This window comes from Dipodomys ordii, unplaced genomic scaffold (assembly GCF_000151885.1).
Source record: "Dipodomys ordii isolate 6190 unplaced genomic scaffold, Dord_2.0 Scaffold52, whole genome shotgun sequence".
NCBI classification, from domain to species: Eukaryota; Metazoa; Chordata; class Mammalia; order Rodentia; family Heteromyidae; genus Dipodomys; species Dipodomys ordii.
In genome coordinates this window covers 6,593,766-6,615,466 of record NW_012267268.1, presented here as the reverse complement: position 1 = coordinate 6,615,466, position 21,701 = coordinate 6,593,766, and the positions used below count along the sequence as shown (strand labels likewise).

Here is a 21,701-nt window from a genome sequence, read left to right as displayed (position 1 = left end):
CAGACAGACACACACACACACACACACACACACACACACACACACACACACACAGCCAACACCCCTTCCCGCCCCCCCAACAAAAAAACCCTGGGAATTTCACTTAAATCAAATACTAAAATATTAACTTAAATATTAAGTATTTAAATCATATAAAGATCTCACATTTAAAAATTATTTAGTATAGATACATAGATTTGTTTTTATGTGCTAGATAACATTTTATTGGTTGAATTCTTTAGGAAGAATTGTTTCTTTGTTAATAGAACTCTGTTTTGAGCTCTTACATTTGATGGCTTCTGTTAGGTATATTCTGTATTAAAAACTGTTTTGTCTTATCTCTGGCTTTTCTCTGTGTCATTAGCTAAAAAAGATTAGATCTTTACTTTTGGCTGGAGCTGCTGACTATGATAACTTCTTTCAACATTTGCGTCTTTTGGATGGAGCCTTTAAACTCTCTGCTAAGGACCTGCGGTCTCAGGTAGTGCGGGAGGCTTGTATCACGTTGGGGTAAGGACCATGATGCTCTGTATTCTCACACACCATAAAGTAGTCTTGGCAAAGAGCCTCAGAGATGGCTGCTTGCACATGTCCATTGGGTCTCCTCAACAGAACCTCTGACTGGTCTCAAAGACCCTTGCCAGCTTACTGTCTGTTCATATGTTAATTTTGCCTGATTAAGCAAAGTGCAGTGGATTTTAAATTTTACTCAATGATGTATCTCTGAAGCCTGTATCTAAAATTTGAAACAGTTTATATTATATGAAAATAAAATTGTATAGAATTATGTTTCTCATTTTTTCATTGATTTTTTTGCTTAGAGAATATAATGTGACTATTAGACTGTTTACATGCTTCTAGAAGAGTGCTATATGCTATAACATTAAAGTTAATGACAAGTACTATGGTAACATTTTATTTTAGCTAAAACTGTTCCAAACTTAATATTTGAATGTGTTGGAATATTGAAGCAGCAAGTACCAGCAGATATTGCAGCTATTTAGTTTTGGTGGCAGGCAGATATAGTATGTGAAAAATTTTTAAAGGCCAAGGGAGTCTATTGTTTACAAGCAATCTATTGTTATTTTAGAACGGAAATAATTATAAAAAATAACTCTTTAAATAAGCATTAAAAATTACTTTTTAAAGTATCTTTGATCCTTGTCTTTTATCTCTAGATGACCTTGAAGGCTTTCAAATGTTAAGAATTTTTATATGCTTCACTTTAATAAGGCTATAACTACAATCCTGCATTCATTTCTTATTATAGGCATCTGTCATCAGTTCTGGGGAATAAGTTTGACCATGGAGCTGAAGCCATTATGCCAACTATCTTTAATTTAATACCAAACAGTGCCAAAATTATGGCCACTTCTGGTGTTGTAGCTGTTAGGCTAATCATTCGGGTAAGTATATTGCAGGGCCATTCATAAAATAAGCAATTGGTAAATGTAGGTGATAAGAAGAGGTAAAGACATTTCTGATTAGAGTATTATTTAATTGGACTCATACTATACATACATCATCCTTTTTTTTCTACCTGCCATTTGCAGGTAGGCTTTTTGTGGTTTGTGATGTGATCTGTAGGTATGGATTACATTTACTAAGGTATTGATCATTAACTCATCATTGAGGTGTGTGTGTGTGTGTGTGTGTGTGTGTGTGTGTGTGTGTGTGTGTGTGTGTCTGCGCGCGCATGTGCCTGCATGTGTGCACACACGTGCGCATGCCAGCCAGTACTAGGGCCTGAAATCAGGATCTGGGCACTGTCCCTGAGCTTTTTTTGGGGGGGGGATTGGAGATCCGGTCATGGGACCTGAACTCTGGGCCTGGGCGCTGTCCCTCAGCTCTTCAGCTCAAGGTTAGCACTCTACTTGAGCCACAGTGCCACTTCCGGCTTTTTTTTTCTGCTTATGTGGTGCTGAGGAATCGAACCCAGGGCCTCATGCACGCAAGGCAAGCGCTCTACCACTGAGCCACCTTCCCAGCCCTCCCTGAGCTTTTTTTGCAGAAGGCTACTGTTCTGCCACTTGAGCTACTATTACACTTCTGGCTTTTTTCTGTTGGAGGATAAGTGTTTTATGGATTTCGCTGTCTGAGCAGGTCCTTGGGATTTCAGCATTCTCAATAGTAGAATTATAGGTATGAACCAGCATTCCTCATTGGTTTACTTTGTTTCTTTCTTGAGGTGCCTGGGGACTGACTCCTATGTAGATACTCTACCATAGAGCTGCGTCCCTTGCCTCTAGCTGCTCCCATTGCTCACTCTGGTCTCATCTTTCTGCTATTGTTCTTGTTCTTTCCTCCTTAATCCCAGTACTTCCATGTTAGGTATTTGTGTTGAAGATTTGCTATTTAACCCAAAGGTTAATTAATTGCACATAAACATAGAAACCAAATGATCTCTTCACTAAAGTTTTCTAGGCACTATTTAAATCACCTCTGAGTAACCTACTTGCAGGTTTTTAGTAAAGCTCAACAAGAATAATCTTTTTAAAAGGAAAATTTTCTACAACCCATCCTCCTTACCTTCAGGGTCCAGCTTGTGAAACTTTGGGTCTTAATGATTCTGATTAAAACCTATCTAGAATGTTCTTGATTATCATGGGTTACTGGCTTTTATTTTCATTTTTTCTTGCTTATACTGTCTACTTCAAAGGTTAGATCCACAGACATTATTTTATGTTTTCAGTTAAACAGTGCCAAAATCTTGATTCTGTTACACTTAGATCTCATACCAGTGGTGTTTTGACTTTATACTGAATTTTATATCATCATGTTTGTAGTGGCCTTTGACATCCCAGTGAAATACTATTTGCTTTATCAACTTAATAACTAATGACACTTAAGTCTGATGTACTGTAAAGACATAGGAAGGAAGCCAATCTCTTTGCTGAGTTTGTATTTGAAAATACTCACCTCTGTTTTTTTGTTTTTCTTCACAGCACACACACATCCCTAGGCTAATACCTGTCATAACAAGCAACTGTACCTCCAAATCTGTTGCAGTTAGAAGGTAAATTTTTAAAGTTCTTCTTATTATATTGAAATTGCTTAAAAACTGAGACAAATTCAAAATCTATCTCAATGTTTGAACTGTTTTAAGATAACTAATAAATGTTTTTGCATTTAAAAACCAAAGTTTAGAGAAATAAACTGTCGGGAGAGTTGGGTGGAAAGAAATAGAGAAGGAAGGGAAGAGGGTAGGGAGACAGACAGGAGACACATATGGTAGAGAGGAAGAGGAGAGGACCTCTGTACACTTTTTTCTGAGATAGACCTTTACCAACAATGTCATTGTTTTCCCCCATTCCTTTAGTAAAGACAGTAAAATACACTTACAAGAAAAATAGCATAATTAGTAGCAGTGATTTCATAATAACACATTACTATGAAATAGCATATGAAATATGTTGTTTGAGTCTTCTTATAGCAAATTCTGAGATACCTGCTTCTGCTACATTTTGTGTGATAGACACAGGAGATTCTACCCACATACATGACCTGGGTAATTAGCTGGCTGTTGTTCTCAAGTCCTTACATTGTCATGTGTCCTGGTCATCTTCCCTAGACTACTATATAGAATATATAGACTACTATATAAAATAAAGACTCTATTCCTGTAACTCAGATTGCTGATTCTTGACTATTGAATCAAGTCCCCTGAAATCTATGGATTCCCTTCCCAGTAAAACATAATCATATGGAGGTTTTTAGGGAATGCATATGGATAACTTTGTGGACAGGTCTTAGTGTGTTCTGTCACAAGCCTTGTAAGATAAGTTAGTGGCAGCTAGGACAGCAGCCTTTGGCTCCTACTCCCATAGTTTCATGTCTGCTCATATAGCTCCTAGTGTAGTGAAAGGTTCCAGCTTGCCTTATCTCTGTGTTGTGTGCCTCTTTTCCTGGGCTGTTATGTTGATACTGCCTTGATTCTTTATGAGTAGAAAAGCAGTCTTGTATCCAACCATTGTTTTAATTGACATATGAGAGTTGTTTATATATATGTTTATGGTGTACAACATAATGTGTTGGGATGGTTAAATAATTTAGTTGTTTAGTGTATCAGTGTATCTAATTCCTCACATGTTAGAGATTTACCCCCAGCCCCCAACCCTCCCGCCCCCCATGACAACATTTGAAATCTACTTTGAGCATTTGTGAAGTCTACAAATCGTTAATAATAGAATCACCATGACGTATGATAAATCTCTTGAATTTGGTTCTCTTGTCTAATTGAATATCTGTGTCCTTTGTCTAATTTTTCACCAGCTTCCGAATTCCCCTTCCTCTGGTAGCCACTCCTCTTCCATTGACTTTCTTTAGATTCCACATAATAGTGACATTATATTTGTCTTTGTATTTGTCTTTGTGTCTGGCTTCTTTCACTTAAATATAATATCCTTCAGGCTTATTCCTGTTGTCTCAAAGGATAGGATTTTCTTCTTTAAATAATACATCACATTTTCTTTAATCTGTTGAAAGATGATGGCCAGGTAGGTCTTAATCTGGCTTACTGTGAATAGTGCTGCAGTGAACTTACCAGTGCAGATGTCTCTGCCGTACTGATTGTATTTCCTTTGGATCAATACCAGTCCGTACCAATCCATAACACGATCCATTTTATAACAAGTATGTGAATGGCAAGAGAGAAAAAAGAGAATCCTCCTCTAAAACCATGGTAATATATATTTCCACTTTAGAAGTGTAGTCTCCAGTTGTGTGGCTTGGTTAGATATCTTGAGGAATGCAGTCTGTCCTTGATCTACAGCAAGAGCAGAGGAGAACAGTGTCAGGCGCCCTATATATAGAAAGTTAGCCAGGCGGTGGGAGAACTATGAACCTTGAAACCTGATGGTCCTCTGTTGAAAGCAGTACCTTATCTCACTTAGTAATAATTTATGTCATTATGTGTCAGAGTTACTTGTGTGGGTTGTTCTGAGGCTTCACAAGTCAAGTGTAAAGCATGGGTACTCAGTGAAAACTTGGTAAGTGATGACCATTATTAGAATTTGTTGTTGCTTCTGCTGTTATTAGCACTGTTATTTAAGTTTCCAACCTTTGTGTAAATTGAGGTAACACCAGTCTTTATTCTGGAATATAGCAGGTGTTTAATATATTAATCAGCTTTGGCCATAACAAAATACCATAGACTGGGTGGTTCAAACAACAGATTCTGGAAGATGGAATTCTTTTCAGTGGTTCCTTGCCACTCAGAGAGAGGGTGAAAAGGGAGACAAAGATGACAACGAAAAATTCTTATAAGGACACTAATCCTATCTAAGGGCCCCAGCCTCATGACTTCATCAAAACTCCTAAGGCTTTATCTACAAATAAACTTCACATTGAGGCTGAGGGCTTCATCAGATAAATTTGAGGTTGAGATAAATTTCAGTCCATAAAGTTCAGCAGTTTTGGCCTTTAGTAACCTACAGTCACCATGACAGTGGAAATTCTATCTTTTCATACCAGTTTTTCTTTTTTTGCTTTGTTTTTTGTTTTTTGTTGGTTATGGAGCTTGAACTCTGGACCTGGGCACTGTCCCTCAGCTCTTCAGCTCAAGGCAAGCTCTCTACCACTTGGGCCACAGTGCCACTTCTGGTTTTCTGGTGGTTTATTGGAGATAAGAGGCTCATGGACTTTTCTGCCCGGCTGGCTTTGAACCACATTTCTCAGATCTCAGCCTTCTGAGTAGTCAGGATTACAGGCGTGAGCCACCAGTGCCCGGCTAGTTTTTCTATTTTTGTATGTAGTGAGAGTATTTGTCTTGAAGAAAGCTCATTACCTGTTTGTGTTTCCTTGAGGGGTTCCCAGGGCTGATAATACTGTTTACTTCTAAAAGACAAGAATACTGGGCTTCAGAAAAAGGAAATCCTAAAGAGGCATAGTACCCAAAATGGTGATGTAATCCAAAGGATGTGAATCCTTAATCAGACCCAATTATAAAGAGTAGTATTGGGTCACTTAAGAAAAATGGTATTTTATTTTCACTAATACACACATTACTAAGTTATGTGTTTCTTGCTACTTTGCAGGCGCTGTTTTGAATTCTTAGATTTACTCTTACAAGAATGGCAGACACATTCTCTGGAAAGGTGAGCATCTGTCTGCTTTGCAACTGCATTTTTCCCTGGATTGAATCTTGAGACTGAATGCCTTAACAAGTAGTCCAGCCCATCTTGTATAAAAAAGGAAGGAACCTAAACATGTAAAAAAAAATTAACTCTGTATATCATCTTGACAATAAAAAAGGAAAAAAATAAAAAAAATTATTATAAATGTGATGTACATAGGAGTTACAGGTAAGTCAGGTACAGAGTACATTTCTTCTTGGATAATGTCACCCCTTCCCTCCCTCGCTCTTTCCCAGCAATAAACAGCAGCAAAGAAAAAAACCCTCTGTTTTCATTTCCTGGAGTTCATTTTGATAAAAATTAATATGATCAGATGCATGTAGACATAGTGCCTTTGTTGAACTTTTTTTAGAAACATAATTGTGATTTCCACTTATGTGAGCCACATACTATTGGCAGGAGCTTTTATTGAAATACTAGTATGCCTAGACATGTGGGCAAATGTGCAATTTGATGTTACAAAGCCAAGCTTATGATGATGTTGGTGTGGTTCCAGTGTATAACATACTGAGTCCCCCTGAGGAGAATGTTTAAAGCTGTTCTTCATCTACAACACACTATAATTTAGGTGCTTAGAAGAATTTAACTTGTTAAAGTTTTTTGTTTTCTTCCTCCAATAGTTTTTTTTTTTTTTTTTTTTTTACTCAGGTTGCTAGTTGGAAAATTCACATCACCATAATTAAAAAGAAGGATTGTGATGGAATTCTGGAGGGGGTGTGTGTCCATTCATTTTGAGATTCCTTCTTAAACAATTTTAGGGGCCTATTTTCTGAGTTAAATTTGGAAACAGCAAATGATGGATTGTGCCATACCTTTCTCTTTGGTCTATCATATAGCTTGTGAAAGGGAATCATTTGATTAATACTGAGATTTACTTAAGTATTAGGAGTTCCATTCTATACTGTAGGGGTCAGAAGTAAATTCCATCTGAAACGACTTTGCATTTAGAAGACATTCACATGCTTTTTCAGTACATGCTTGTTCTTCATCCTCTTGGGCGTTATGTCTTCTTTATTGAATGATAGTTTTGTTTTTTTGTTTTTTTTGGGTCCGGTTGTGGGGCCTGAACTCTGGGCCTGGGCACTGTCCCTCAGCTCTTCAGTTCAAGGCTAGCGCTCTAGCACTTGAGCCACAGTGCCACTTCCGGCTTTTTTCTTTTTGCTTATGTGCTGCTGAGGAATTGAACCCAGGGCCTCAGGCATGCAAGGCAAGTGTTCTACCACTGAGCCACCTTCCCAGCCCCTGAATGATAGTTTTGGAACTTCAAAGTGGAAAGTACAAGGAGATACTTAAGGTGGGAACAGGTGAGCAGAATTGAAAAGCCAGAGAGCCTCAGATGGAGAGCTTCTGTTGTTCATTTACCGTTTATATCATTGCCTGTACTAGCAAGGGCCCACTAAATATTTATTGAAGGAATGAAGGAAGGAATAGGGCAGTGACTTTCTATGAACTTGTTAGAATTATTCACTTTAGTTTGTTTAAAATTGTTAAGTATTTAAAAGACATAGCTGGCAATTTTTTTCTCAGTTGTGGTAAGATACAACTAAAGAGAATACCTGTTTATGAAATAGTTGACTGATTATAAAAAGTTATTTGTGTGTTATGCTGATATGATGTCACACACATGTAATCCCAGCTTAGACTTGAGAGACTGAGACAGGCGGATTTTAAGTTGAAAGCCATCCTATACAATATAGAGATTTGCGCTCTCTCTCTCTATCTCTCTAAGTAATCACATGGGCTGGGAAGGTGGGTCAGTGGTAGAGTGCTTGCCTTGCATATGAGGCCTTGAGTTTGATTCCTAAGCACCACATAAGTAGAAAAAGCCCGAAGTGGTGCTATGGTTCAAGTGGTAGAACCTCTAGCCTTGAGCTGAAGAGCTGAGGGACAGAGCCCAGCCGCAGAGTTCAGGCCCTATGACAAACAACAACAAAAAGTAATCACATTAGATTATAGGGACCGCGCCCAGCCCCAGAGTTCAGGCCCTATGACAAACAACAACGAAAAGTAATCACATTAGATTATAGTAATGTGATTTATACAGTCTTTTCAGTATTAAGCTTATTATAATTTTTGTAGAAATTCTGACTGTGGAAAGACAGTGTTTGTTGTTTGTGTTTATGAAAGAATGAGCTAAATATGGTCTGCAAGAAAGTTGTGATTTACAGAAAGTCAGTTGTGATTTACCACCTCACAAAAGACAGTAAGGCTATCTAGGACCTTAGTGATGGTAGGTAGGCATGAGGAAAAAGTATTGGCCAGGACAGAAGTTAAAGGTCCTGAAACACATATCAGGTCCTCTAAGCTATGTGTTGATTGACCGTTGCATGAAGGGTCCATGTTGCACATTGCTGAAGTTGTTTCATATATATGTTTCATCCACATACTTAATGCTTGTTCTTTCTTTTCTAAATATCTAGACATATATCAGTATTAGCAGAAACAATCAAGAAGGGAATACATGATGCTGATTCAGAAGCAAGGATAGAAGCCAGAAAGTAAGTGTTCATGATACACTGTCTATTATTCATATGCATTGTATGGACTGCCCTCTTGAAAAAGACTACTGATTTTTTTCTTTTTGTGCTGGTCCTGGGGCTTGAACTCGGGGCCTGGGTGCTGTCCTTGAGCTTTTTTTGCTCAATATTAGCACTCTACCACTTGAGCCACAGCTCTACTTCAGGCTTTTTGCTGGTTAATTGGAAATAAGAGTCTCATGGACTTTATTGCCCAGACTGGCTTTGAAAAGTGATCCTCAGATCACAGGTGTAAACCACTGGTGCCCAGCTGAACATATTTTCTTTCTTTCTGTTTTTTTTTGTTGTTGTTGTTGGTCATGGGGCTTGAACTCTGGGCCTGGGTGCTGTCCCTCAGCTCTTCAGTTCAAGGCTAGTGCTCTACCACTTGAACCACAGTGCCATTTCTGGCCTTTTCTGCTTATGTGGTGCTAAGGAATCGAAACCAGGGTCTCATGCATGCAAGGCAAGCACTCTACCTCTGAGCCACCTTCCCAGCCCTGAACATATTTTCTTAATCATGACTTTTTTAATGTGATCCAAAAAGTCTCCATTTCAGAATATTCCTGGTTTTCTTTTTTTCTTTTTCCTTTTATTTTGTTTAGGTTTGTTGAGTGATTCTAGTTATAAATAGGACTGAGATAAACAAAATACTTATTTTAAGAAAATAACTGTTAGTTTATGAGAAATTATTGCATTAATCATTGTAGTTAGAATTTGTGTGTTCTTTCACTACCCAAACTGTGTTAAAAAACCATGTCATGATTTGGTACACTCTATTAATTTACCGTGAAGAATCATGGTCCCTGGGTTTTCTCTCCCTAATATCACATCTCTACAGTAATGAACTGTGAGTCATGGTAAGGGGTATCAAATTGGCTAGTGCTCAGGACTGTCATAATGTCATGTGCCTTTTGAGATTCATAGTGAAGGTGGTTTTGCCATTTCAATTGAGTATACTCTATTCATGTGGCTGTAACTATACATTCCTAACCTCCCTAGGCATCATATTTTTTGTCATTTGATTGTAAATATCTCAAGTCTAGTATTAAAATTTACTTCTTTGGCGCTGAGTTGTAGCTCAGTGGTAGAGTGCTTACCTAACATGTATAAAGCTTTGGTTTGTTCACACCACAAAAAAAGAAGAGAGAAAGACAGGGAGGGGTGAGAAAAGACTTACTCTCGCACAGCAGATAAATAACTACTGCCAGTTTTTGCCAGTTTTGTATGTGTGGTTGTTTCTTCCATACTTCCATAATTGACCAGCTCTTCTAATGGATGTTAGTCCAGCATTATAGTTCTTAGTTCCATCTAGCCTCATCCAGTACTACTTTTTCTTAGGCTGCCTTTGCAGTTAAACTACACCCTTAGATGTAGTTCCTAACTCTGAAGTATTTCCTCAGCTTTGTTTTTGGTAGTTCCTGCCAAAACAAGACATAATTAATAGTTGCTAAAAATTATGTAGGATGGATTTATTAATGATGTACTTATGCTGTCTTTATCCTTGCATTATTCCCCTCCCTCTAGCCTTTTTTAGTTTTTATTTTAATCAAAGCATGAAATGCAGATTTCAAAAAGTTCTGAACATTTTTTCTTTTCTACATGTTACTAAGGCAATTGTATATACCTCAAATCAAAGAATGTAAAATTGCATTTATAAAGGCTGCCAATAACAAATCCAGTAGTTTTAGCTTTGTCTTCCCTAAGGCTTTCTAGTCGTATTAGTCCCTTTAAGTCCCACTTTGTAAAAAAGATTCAGATTCAGAGAAGTAACTTGATCAAGTCAAAACATCTGTAAGCTGTGAGGCCAGGATTCATGCAAGACCACCTTTGTTCATGCCCTCTTCCTTATGTTCTGCCAGTGCTGTTAACAGGTAGGCTACGGCTCTAGTCCTCAAAATGCTGTGTAGTGTACTCCAGAGGAATCTGTGTCTTTTCCCTAGATGTTACTGGGGTTTTCACAGTCACTTCAGCAGAGAAGCAGAGCACTTGTACCACACCTTGGAGTCCTCTTACCAGAAAGCCCTGCAGTCCCACTTGAAGAACTCGGACAGCATAGTGTCCCTGCCTCAGTCAGACCGTTCATCTTCTAGCTCTCAAGAGAGTCTCAAGTAAGGAACTCAGCTTTGCTTGACATAGTGTGAGGTTTTATATGTTAAATTTTGTGCATGAAATCACAAATCCAGCTGTGATTTTTACATGTGTACCTGGTAAAGCTTCTTCCTGACTTCAGGTGTATTTTGATGCCTGGCAAGATATTCTGGGGAAATGTAAGGAAACAATTGGCCTTGATCCCTGCCATAAGTAATTTTAGAATAACACAATGAATTGTAGAGTAGAGTGAACTATAGTTATCAGTGCTTCATAGGGTTTCCCAAAAGGATGTATTAGTTGGAGATAGGTTCTTAGTCTGTCTTCTTTGGTCTATATTTATAGTTGTTATTTTGCTCAATACTTGAGAGGTATCATCAGGTATAAAAAGCTGGAGCTTTATCAGGAATGGGATTTATAAGATAGCAACTCATAATTGTCTGCTACATTCTGAAAACCTTTGAGTAATTCTTCATTATCATCATTTCTTATTCTGATTTGCATTTGTATTACTACAGATAGATGCTCTGGATAATAAGTGTTAATACTTTTGTTTGTAGCCGGCCACTCTCTGCCAAAAGAAGTCCCACTGGCAGTACCACATCTAGAGGTAAGACCATAGCAAGCATCCTTGGGAGGACTGTTTCCCTCCTCTCATGTGACACTCTGGTGTCAGAAAGTCCTGGCCTGCTGTCAGCTCCTCTCTCGTCATAGTCCTTTGCCATTCAGCTGTCTGCTCACTGTCTTTGACAGAGCTCTGCTTAGCTTGGACAAATGCTTACATGTTAGGCTGACTTAGGCAGACAGAAGTCATCTGTGACCTCTCCTCCTGACCTCCTTCCAGTGAGAACATGCTGCCATGGATGCTGCTGCTCCTTTTTCACATCACATGATAGAATGATAGAAGAGAAGGGGAGGGGCCCCTTTGGTTTTCTGTGTGGCAGCAGCTTGGTGGCTGATAGATCTGGAGAGAGGAATATGTTTTCTAAAACTGGTGGGGCGCAGAGGGTGGGGGCAGAGGTGGTGGCTTGTGTTTGGCACATTCACACCACACCATAAAGAGGCTGGTCTGAAAGGAACAGATGGAAGTTACTTCCATTTCTCATAGTAAACCAGATCTGCGACTATTTCTTTGGGTTTCTTTGCATTTGTGGTCTTCCATTACTAGAAAACAAGTACAACAGACAAATGAGGTCACGTTTGGTTGCCCCAGCTGGTGTTTCAGGGCCCTTGAAACTCTTGGTCAACTGTGGGATTCAACATTTATTACAACTTGGAATTGGTTTATAAGACAAGCAAAACAATACCTGGCTTAACAGTATATGTTTGAAATTCTATGTACTTCTTACTGACATCTTCTCCTTTACCACTGAAGCATCTACAGTTAGTACCAAATCTGTGTCAACAACTGGGTCCCTCCAGCGATCTCGAAGTGATATTGATGTGAATGCAGCTGCCAGTGCCAAATCCAAAGTCTCCTCCTCTTCAGGCTCCACACCCTTCAGTTCTGCAGCAGCATTACCTCCAGGGTCCTATGCATCTTTAGGTAACCAAATGCCCCCCCTCCACTCACTACCCTGCTGTCTAATGTGATTCTTGTCTTACAGAACACCATACATGATCAAGGGAAGTCTCAACTGCTGCAGGGCTGATACTGATGTCTAGCCTTATATGGTTGGGCTGGTTCCCAGCCACCGTTTGTCCAATGTCCCTTTCTCAGGTCCATCAGGGCCTACAGGTGGCCCTGAGCATATCCTTCCCAGAGCTTACCTGCTTTGAGGCAAGCCAGCCAGTGCCTTTTGTCACTGCCTGTATAGCTCAAGCTGTATAGCTCCTGGCACTGATGGGAGCAGAGCCAGGGGCCTCAGAGAAGGAATCACTTGGCATGGTCATATTTAGAGGTCTCTCAGTTAGAGTTGAGGGGATGACAGGAGACTCCAAAGGAAGGTAGAGTCATGAACTCACATAGCCATATTTGTACAGGAGAGTGCTTGCTGGCTTCCTATATATCTTCTGGGAGGAGCATACTCTTACTATAATGATTATCCAAAAGTGCTTTATGAAAACTTATTTTCCAAAATTTAATATCTGACACAGTGACAGGTCATTTACCTATTCTTTCAGCAGACAACATTTACCAGACTGGTAGTATATTTCATTTTGTTTTTGAAAAATCCAAGTCATTCAAACCACAGATCTAAGGATGTAGCTATATTGGTTCTATTCTGAATTTTAAGGAAATGAGTATGATTTAAACAAGAAATACGGAAATGGAGTTATTTATGTGACCCACCAACAAATTGCAAAGTCATGTCTAAAACTAAAGTTCTGAAATGTGTTGAGATTTGAAGCATAGAATAGAACTTAAAGAGAGGACTCCTGGGGCAGGCCTTGGTTAGCTTGAACATTAGTAGTCTGTCCAACTGACTCTCTCCCCATTAACTACAAGTACTGACCACCTGGTTATGTGATTTAGGATCAGTGAAATTCTGTGAAGGTCCTTTGTAAACTGCTGTCCTGTAAGGTAGAAGAAAGCTGGGTTGTATGGTAGGAGCATTATATATAGGAGGTATATATCCTGAATATGTGTCTAATCAGTCTTATTTTCTCTGGTTTTCTGAAACCCAGTAAGAATTCTCTTGCCACTTTAACCATCACATTGTTAGGTAGGACTGTTAGAATGATATGGCACTGTGTAATCATTGAGCAAAGGAGAAATTCCAGCTTTTCCCTCTCGGATGGTGAATTACTATGTCATTTTTAGGTCTCGTACCTCAGTTTTGTCTTTACCTGTGGTACCTGTATTTCTTTCAATGCTGGAAAACAACAGCCTTTGACATACTCTGTGATTTTGTTTTTTTTGTTTTTTTTTTAATTTCTGTGCATATGTAGAATATTTAAATGAGTTCTGAAAAGACAACCTCCCCTTCCAAGACCTTGCTAGTGAAAGTCCCAGGTCTTTGATAGACACATAGCTGAACCTTTGGAAGAGCTCAGAACAAATTTCCAACCCAGTGTCACCTCTTCAAATAAGACCTCAACATTCAGAATTTTTTGCTATATCCCAAGAATGCTACTTCTTTCTTTACTCAAGCTTCCTCATCCCCCCAAATAGAATATAATCCTGCTGAAAATTTGCTAGTTACTGCTTAGATTGACACATGACCTTGGTGCTCAAGTGTAGCATTCAAGCTGATGATCCTTTTCCAAACTTCTAGAGTCCAGACACATGAGGGAAGACATGGAGTACATAGGCCTGGATGCAGGTACCAATGTGACAGCTGCTGCTGCTGCTGCTGCTGGGCGTGTAGTTGGGATAGGCCTTGCTGGAGTCAGCCTCTGAGCTTCTTACTGCTTCTGCCCTCGGGTGACTCCTTAGTACCTGAACTTTAGTCCTTTTTGCTCCTTGCCTTCTGCTAGTACTTTCTTTCAGGGAAAAGTAACCCTAAGGATGAAGGTTGGCTAAAACAATAACCACTTCAACTGTGGCCTGACCACAGGTTGCCCCTCTCTTTAAGCACATTACCCCATGCTAAGCTAATTTTATGGGAAGACGTACTTAACTTGCTTCAGACTCTGCTTTGCTGTTGAACTTATTTCTCTTTTGTTTTCGTTTTGAAACTGTACTTTGGCATTTTTAGTAGCTAATAACATTCTGCTTTTAGTTTTTGAATGTTACTAACTGTTCCCTGTTATCCCTTCCCTTGTTTTTGTTTTTGTTTTTTTTCTTTTAATTTGCTTAAAGATGGTACTACCACTAAAGCTGAGGGTAAGCGGTTTGTTTGTGTAATTGAGGTGTGTCTCGCTTTCTCTAGTCCTCTGTCCTCACCGAGTGTTGCCTGGGGCCCACTTGTCCTCACCAAGGTGCCTGCATGAGATGTTGCACGCTGTCTCCACTGCTCTTCTTCATCTGTCTTCACCGGGGATCCGTCCTCCCCCTACCTGATGTCTCCTCCCTTTCTCATGCAGTCCTTGGTCTTGTGAACTTTGGCACTGAAGTATGCCGTATGTGATTGTGACGCTTTGCCTACACTGGAGAGGAGCACTGACGTTATATGTGCTGCTGTCTTTGTGGGCTGCTTGCCTCGGGTTTTATTTCTCCTGAAGCACCACTTTAGCTTTTCTTTTTTTTCCCCCTGTGGGTCTCTTAGGACTTTCCTGTTTTGAAAATAATTTTCCATGTCAATTATTTAGGTTAAAGGCTGATAAAAAGTTTTCTGCTGAGTAATATAAAGAAAAAAAAATTTAAATGGTTCTGTCTCCCCTAAAGGTATACTACAAGTTTCATGATTTGGAGGGGGGGGGGTCCTGACACAGAGCCCTGTCCTCCTCATTTATTTATACTCATTTGTTCACCCGTTAATCATGTGCTCAGTGCCTTCTGTGGGTCAGGTTATGGGGTACATACCAAAGCTATAGCATGGGAAAGCAGTATGACAAATTCAGACTCACTGTGGTTTCTTTTGATCTCATTCTCAAGAAGTTCTTTCTGACTTTTATATTGCATTTTGAATTTTAGACACAGTAAAATCTGTGCAAGTCTTTGATTAGCATGTGCAAGTAAGCTCATTCCTCCCAAAGTTTCTAGATACAAATCAAGATAGCACTCCAAAGGATTGAAATTTAAAGATGCTTTCTCTGCTTAAGAGAGGGACAGACTTACTAACCCCCAGGATGACATTAATCATTCAGAACAGCAGGTTCATCTGCATATATTATATAGTCACCCTGAAGGGCTAGCATGCAAAGTAGATTGGGTCTTAGCTTAATGTGTGTATTGGATTCTAGCAGTTGTTCTTCTAGTGTGTATTATAGATCCTAAGGGAGTCAGAAAGAAAAAAAAAAGGAGTATTTTAAAAAGATGAACATAGTTCCAAGATTCAGGTTTCTCTATCTTATAAGAATTACCTGGGTGCTTTCTGTAAACATAGTCTTAGAGCCGGGCTCTGGTGGCTCACGCCTGTAATCCTAGCTACTCAGGAGGCTGAGATCTGAGGATCGTGGTTCAAAGCCAGCCCGGGCAGGAAAGACCGTGAGACTCCTATCTCCAATAAACCACCAGAAAACCGGAAGTGGCGCTGTAGCTCAAGTGGTAGAGCACTCGCCTTGAGCTGAAGAGCTGAGGGACAGCGCCCAGGCCCAGAGTTCAAGCCCCACGACCGACAAAAAAAAAAAACAAATAATTAAACATAGTCTTAGGTTTTTCTCCTTAATAAACTAAGTTTGGAAGGATCCAGAGAGCCAGCTTCCCTCAAGCCTCCCTGGTGATTCTTAGGGCCATACAATTTGTGAAATAAAAAGATGTACAAAAAGATGTACTTGCCCAGTTGAGAACCTCATTTGTGAAAGCAGAAAGCTGAGTCTTGGTGGTAGTTAGGAAACTGGGTGATTATTTTCTATTTATTCAACAGATGTAGTTTCATGTTTCTCACTCTTAAAGTAGAATTGGCATGTTCCCTCTACCTAGCTGGAAGTACGGTGAAAGAGCAGAGTAAAATAGAAAAATGTACATGAAATAGGAAGCAAAAAACAAACATGGTTAGTTATATACCCTGATCCCTATATGATTGAAAGCAACCTGTTTTGTTGCCTAGCCCTAGGAATTTTAACTTCTTAATTCTCCAGTCCTGAGCAAGGTAAACATCGGTCTTAACACAGTCACAGAAAGGCAGGAGACTGCCTTGCTTTCTTCTCTTCTGGCAAGAAATAGATATATGGGCCCCTAATCCTTTAGGTAACACAAGGCAGACTCTACAACTCCCTGCAGCCCCAACCCTGGTCCTTATAAGATTTTTTCTTATAAGTCTGTTAAATACACAAAAAAGGTGATCTCATCATAAAAAAAATTGAGAGCCAATATAATCCTAGCATTCAAGAGGCTGAGGCAAGAGAACTGAGAGTTTGAATTTAGATATGACAAGTTCAAGACCAGCCTAAGCAACATAGCGAGACCTTGTCTTGATAAATCAAGGCCTAGGAAGGTAGCCTTGTGATAGAGCATTTGCCTATCACATATAAGGCCCTGGATTTCATCCTAGCAAAGAAAGTCAGACTATGCTTTGTATTCTGGCAACTTTATTATCACAATGATTGAAAAAAAATCTATATTCTTCAGGAATAATTTATTATTCACATCAAGGAGCCCTAGTGGTTATGACTAATTAGAATACTTTTTTGTATGTGTGCTAGTCCTGGGGCTTGAACTTATGGCCTGAGTCTGTCTTTAGTTTTTTTGCTCAAGGCTAGCACTCTACCTACTTGTCATAGCTCCACTTCTGATTTTTGGAAGTTTATTGGAGAAAAGAGTCTCTATGGACTTTCTTGCCTGGGCTGCCTTTGACTCTCAGTCCTCAGTTCTCAAGGCCTTCTGAGTAGCTAGGATTACAGGTGTGAGTCACCGGCATCCAGCAAGGAATATTTTTTGTAAAAATATAAAAATATTATATCAAAACAAAAAATACAAAAACACAACTTATAAACAAAGGTATACTTCTAGGTTATTATCAATAAGCCATGCGTAATGATTTGAGGGATTTGGATGAAGGAAACATACCATTATGCTGCTCATGAGAAAGTGATAATTAGATATTATACAGCAAATGTACTTTATTTGCATATTTGAAAGCAAAGCAGAAAGATGTTGAAATTGTTTTAGACAATGGAATGGGGGCAAGGGAGAGTAATAGAATGAGTTTAATTGGGATATATGTTATGAATGTATGGAAATATCACAGTGAACCTGTTACTGCAGTAATATATGTACACAATAACACCATATATCTAATAAGTTAACCCAAAGTGCATAAAAGACTATCTTACACATAAGTAGCAAAAACAGAAATAAAACAGAACAAAACCCCTAAGCACTCATACAAGTACTATTATTAAAAGTGAGCAAGAAAATTGAGTATTTTGTATTTAACTTCTCCAGATAAGATATAAAAATGGTCAATCGATACTATCAGGCACTCATCACTAATCATTAGAGAAATGTCAGTCAAACCACAATGAGATATCGCCTCACTAGCGCATAGCCACTATCAAACAAATAGACAGTGTTGGTGTCTCGTGCCAATACAATGTTATCTGTGTTATGTAGTTCAAAGTCAGGCTTTGTGATACCTTAGCTTTTTTGCTCTTTTTGCTCAGGATGATTTGACTTCAGGGTGTTCTATATTCCCCTAAGACTTAAGACTTTTTTTTTCCTATTCTCTGAGTAATGTTATTGGAATCGCAATAGGGATTAGATCTGTAGGTCGAATCTGTAGATAGCTTTTGACCACTTTTACAAATTCTTACATAAAGGTGATGTACAGAGGTCTTACAGTTACATAAGTCAGATAAAAAGTACATTACATTTTTAAAAATATTTTTATTATCTTTAAGTAGTTGTAAAGGGGAGTTATCATTTAACAAAGCAATCCCAGTATCACCATTCTTTGTAGTTTCCTTGTTATTCAGAATTTATTTAAATATAAAGCAAATATGAAAACCTTATTTTCTCCTTTTTTGGCTTGGTCATAGGGTTTGAACTCAGAGCCAAGGTGCTTTCCCTGAGCATTTTTGCTAAAGGCTAGCACTACCACTTTGAGCCATAGCTGTACTTCCAAGTTTTCTGGTGGTTAATTGGAGGTGAGAGTCTCATGGACTTTCCTGCCTGGGCTGGCTTTTGAACCATGATTCTCAGATTTCAGCCTTGTGAGTAGTTAGGAATACAGCACCTTCTCTTATTGTCTCCCTTTTCTTTTTCTTTTTTTTTTTTGGGGGGGGGTAGTCCAGTCGTGGGGCCTGAACTCTGGGCCTGGGCACTGTCCCTCAGCTCTTCAGCTCAAGGCTAGCACTCTATCACTCGAGCCACAACGCCACATCCAGCTTTTTTTTTTTTTTTTTTTGCTTTTTGCTTATGTGGTGCTGAGGAATTGAACCCAGGGCCTCATGCATGCAAGGCAAGTGCTCTACCACTGAGCAACCTTAGCCCCATTGTCTCCCTTTTCAAAACCTCTTATTGTCTCCCTTTTCAAAAGGTATCATATCTATACACTCTCTTGCTCACCTTGCACTGTTTGCTTATTAGATCTTGAGGTATTTGCATTCTGGATTAGAGAGAAGTGTTCTCATTGATCACTGATACATTGCATTCACTTTATTAAGAATGATGCAGAAAAAGGTAAAAGTTAAAAAAGAATGATGCAGAGGCCAGGTGCTGGGGTCATGCATGTCTGTAATCCTAACATCAGGAGGCTGAGATGTGAGGATCATGGTTCAAAGCCAGCCTGGGCAGGAAAATACATGAGACTCTTGATCTTTAAATAACCACCAGAAAACCACATGTGGCATTGTGGTTCAAAGTGGCATATCACTAGCCTTGAGCAAAAAAAGAGCTCAGGGACAGAGCCCAGGCCCTGAGTTCAAGCCCACAACCAATTAACAACAGCAATAACAACAACAACGAGAATGATGCAGTGGCTCACTCTCTTCTCTGATTCCAGCTACTCAGGAAATGGAGAGTAGGAGGACCAATGTTTGCAGCTAGCCTAGGCAAAAAGTTACTGAGATCCTTACTTCAACAAATAAACCTGGTATGGCAGCGCACATTTATAATCCCAGATACATGGGAGGCATAGGTAGAAGGATCATGGTTCAAGACTGACCCTGAACTAAATGCATGAGACTGTGTCTAAAAAGGAGTGCCAGGTTGTGGCTCAAGTGGTAAAGTACCTAGCAGGTTTGAGACCTGAGATCAACTCATCCTTCTAAGAAAATAAGTTTTGATGTAGTTTACATTCAACGGGGAAAATTCTTAATTATAAAACATGCAAACAAGGCACCAGAAACTTTGACAATTACGTATGACAACATTTTTTAGCAACTGGAATAGAAATAAATTTTCTTAGCCTACTGAAATGTTATAGGTAGTATGAACTTTGATCTGTATTTTTGTTTTTGGTTCATGCAGGGAATTTCACCAGGGTCTTGCCTGCATGCATACTGTTGCTGTTCCAGGGCTAGTTTTGTGGTTTTTTTTTAATTTCCCTTTACTGCTTCTGTTTAACCTTATGTTACAGGATAAAGGCAAAGAAATAAAAACTAGTCATTTGCAAGTAAGCAAATGACATATTAGTTGTAGATAATATACTACCTACATAGCCCCACATAACCTAGACACAAATTAGTGGATTAATAAAAGTTTTCCAATGCCTACATTTAAGATAAAAATATAATGATTAAATTCTTAATTTCAGTCAAGCTATAAAATATAATTTAAGCCAGGTGTAGTGACTCATGCCTGTTAATTGTAGCTACTCAGGAGGCTGAGATCTGAGATTACCATTTAAAGCCAGACTAGGCAGAAAAATTCATGAGACTCCCCCCCCCCCCCCCCCGTCGTGGGGCTAAAACTCTGAGCCTGGGCGCTGTCCCTCAGCTCTTCAGCTAAAGGCAAGTGCTCTACCACTTAAGCCACAGTGCCACTTCTGGTTTTCTGAGTGGTTTATTGGAGATAAGAGTCTCACTGACTTTCCTGCCTGGGCTGGCTTTGAACTGTGAACCTCAGATCTCAGCCTCCTGAGTTGCTAGGATTACAGGCATGAGCCACCAGTGGCCAACTCATGAGACTTTTATCTCCAGTTAACCAGCAAAGGCCAGAGCTGTGGCTCAAGTGGTAGAGTACTAGCCTTGAGAAAAGAAGCTAAGGGACAGCTCTCAGGCCCTGAGTTCAAGCCCAAGTACTTGCATACATGCATGCACACACACACACACATACACACACACACACACAATTACAACTCTTTTTTTAATTAAAATATACTCTATATACTGAAAAATAAATCACACACAAGTTCAAGCCCAAGTACTTGCATACATGCATGTACACACACACACACATACACACACACACACACACAATTACAACTCTTTTTTTAATTAAAATATACTCTATATACTGAAAAATAAATCACCTTTGGATCAGTCTATAAAAGTTGACCAAATAGGGGCTGGGAAGGTGGCTCAGTGGTAGAGCACTTGCCTTGCGTGCATGAGGCCCTGGATTAGATTCCTCAGCACCACATAAGCAAAAAGAAAAAAGCAGGAAATGGCGCTGTGGCTCAAGTGGTAGAGCACTAGCCTTGAGCTGAAGCGCTGAGGAACAATGCCCAGGCCCAGAGTTCAGGCCCCAGGACCAGACCCCCCCCCCCAAAAAAAAAAAGTTCACCAAATGCTTTGGATAAATGAGAGACATGGCTTTGTAAATTAATGAAACGAGAGAAACCCTATGATCTTACTTGAACATTAATCATGTGGAAAAAACAAAATGATCTTCTTTACCCACACAGAAAAATCAACAATCTGTAACTGTCATCACAAATGAAATGTTGAACAAAACAATGCAATTAAAAAAATATATCCATTGTGCTATGATTTAGATTTTGTTGTTGGTGGTGGTGGTAGTGGTGCCTGATCTCTGGGCCTGGGCACTGTCCCTCAGCTCTTCAGCTCAAGGCTAGCACTTGAGCCACAGCGCCACTTCCGGCTTTTTTCTTTTTGCTTATATGGTGCTGAGCCCAGGGCCTTATGCGTGCAAGGCAAGCACTCTACCACCTAACCACATTCCCAGCCTGATTTAAAATATGTGAAACAGTGCCTTTTATTTCCCAGCATATTTGACTCCCACAATCGAAATTACAACCGAGTTTATCATTTAGGATTTGTGAAATAATCAAGTTTTACTCATTTTGAGTTTTGTTCTTAGGGAACATATACTCCCCATATACTTTTTTGGGGGGCCTGAATTCTGGGCCTGGGTGCTGTCCCTCAGCTCTTCAGCTCAAGGCTAGCACTCTACCACATGAGCCACAGTGCCACCTCCGGCTTTTTTCTTTTTGCTTATGTGGTGCTGAGGAATCGAACCCAGGGCCTCAGGCATGCAAGGCAAGCACTCTACCACTGAGCCATCTTCCCA

At 39.5% G+C, this 21,701-nt stretch overlaps 1 protein-coding gene across 3 annotated transcripts in view; it reads left to right on the top strand.

Annotated features, from left to right (window-relative positions):
* Positions 1-21,701, top strand: part of Clasp1 (cytoplasmic linker associated protein 1) — a 280,309-nt gene that overhangs the window by 169,761 nt on the left and 88,847 nt on the right. For 2 of the 3 annotated variants that reach the window (XM_013020693.1, XM_013020692.1), the window contains exons 12-19: positions 365-510; positions 1,271-1,406; positions 2,946-3,016; positions 6,036-6,095; positions 8,555-8,632; positions 10,594-10,761; positions 11,302-11,351; positions 12,117-12,287. In XM_013020693.1, coding sequence (XP_012876147.1) covers positions 365-510; positions 1,271-1,406; positions 2,946-3,016; positions 6,036-6,095; positions 8,555-8,632; positions 10,594-10,761; positions 11,302-11,351; positions 12,117-12,287 — 880 coding nt within the window. Of the gene's footprint in view, positions 1-364; positions 511-1,270; positions 1,407-2,945; positions 3,017-6,035; positions 6,096-8,554; positions 8,633-10,593; positions 10,762-11,301; positions 11,352-12,116; positions 12,288-13,959; positions 14,008-21,701 lie in introns of all 3 variants that reach the window. The other variant, XM_013020694.1, reaches the window with a different exon arrangement.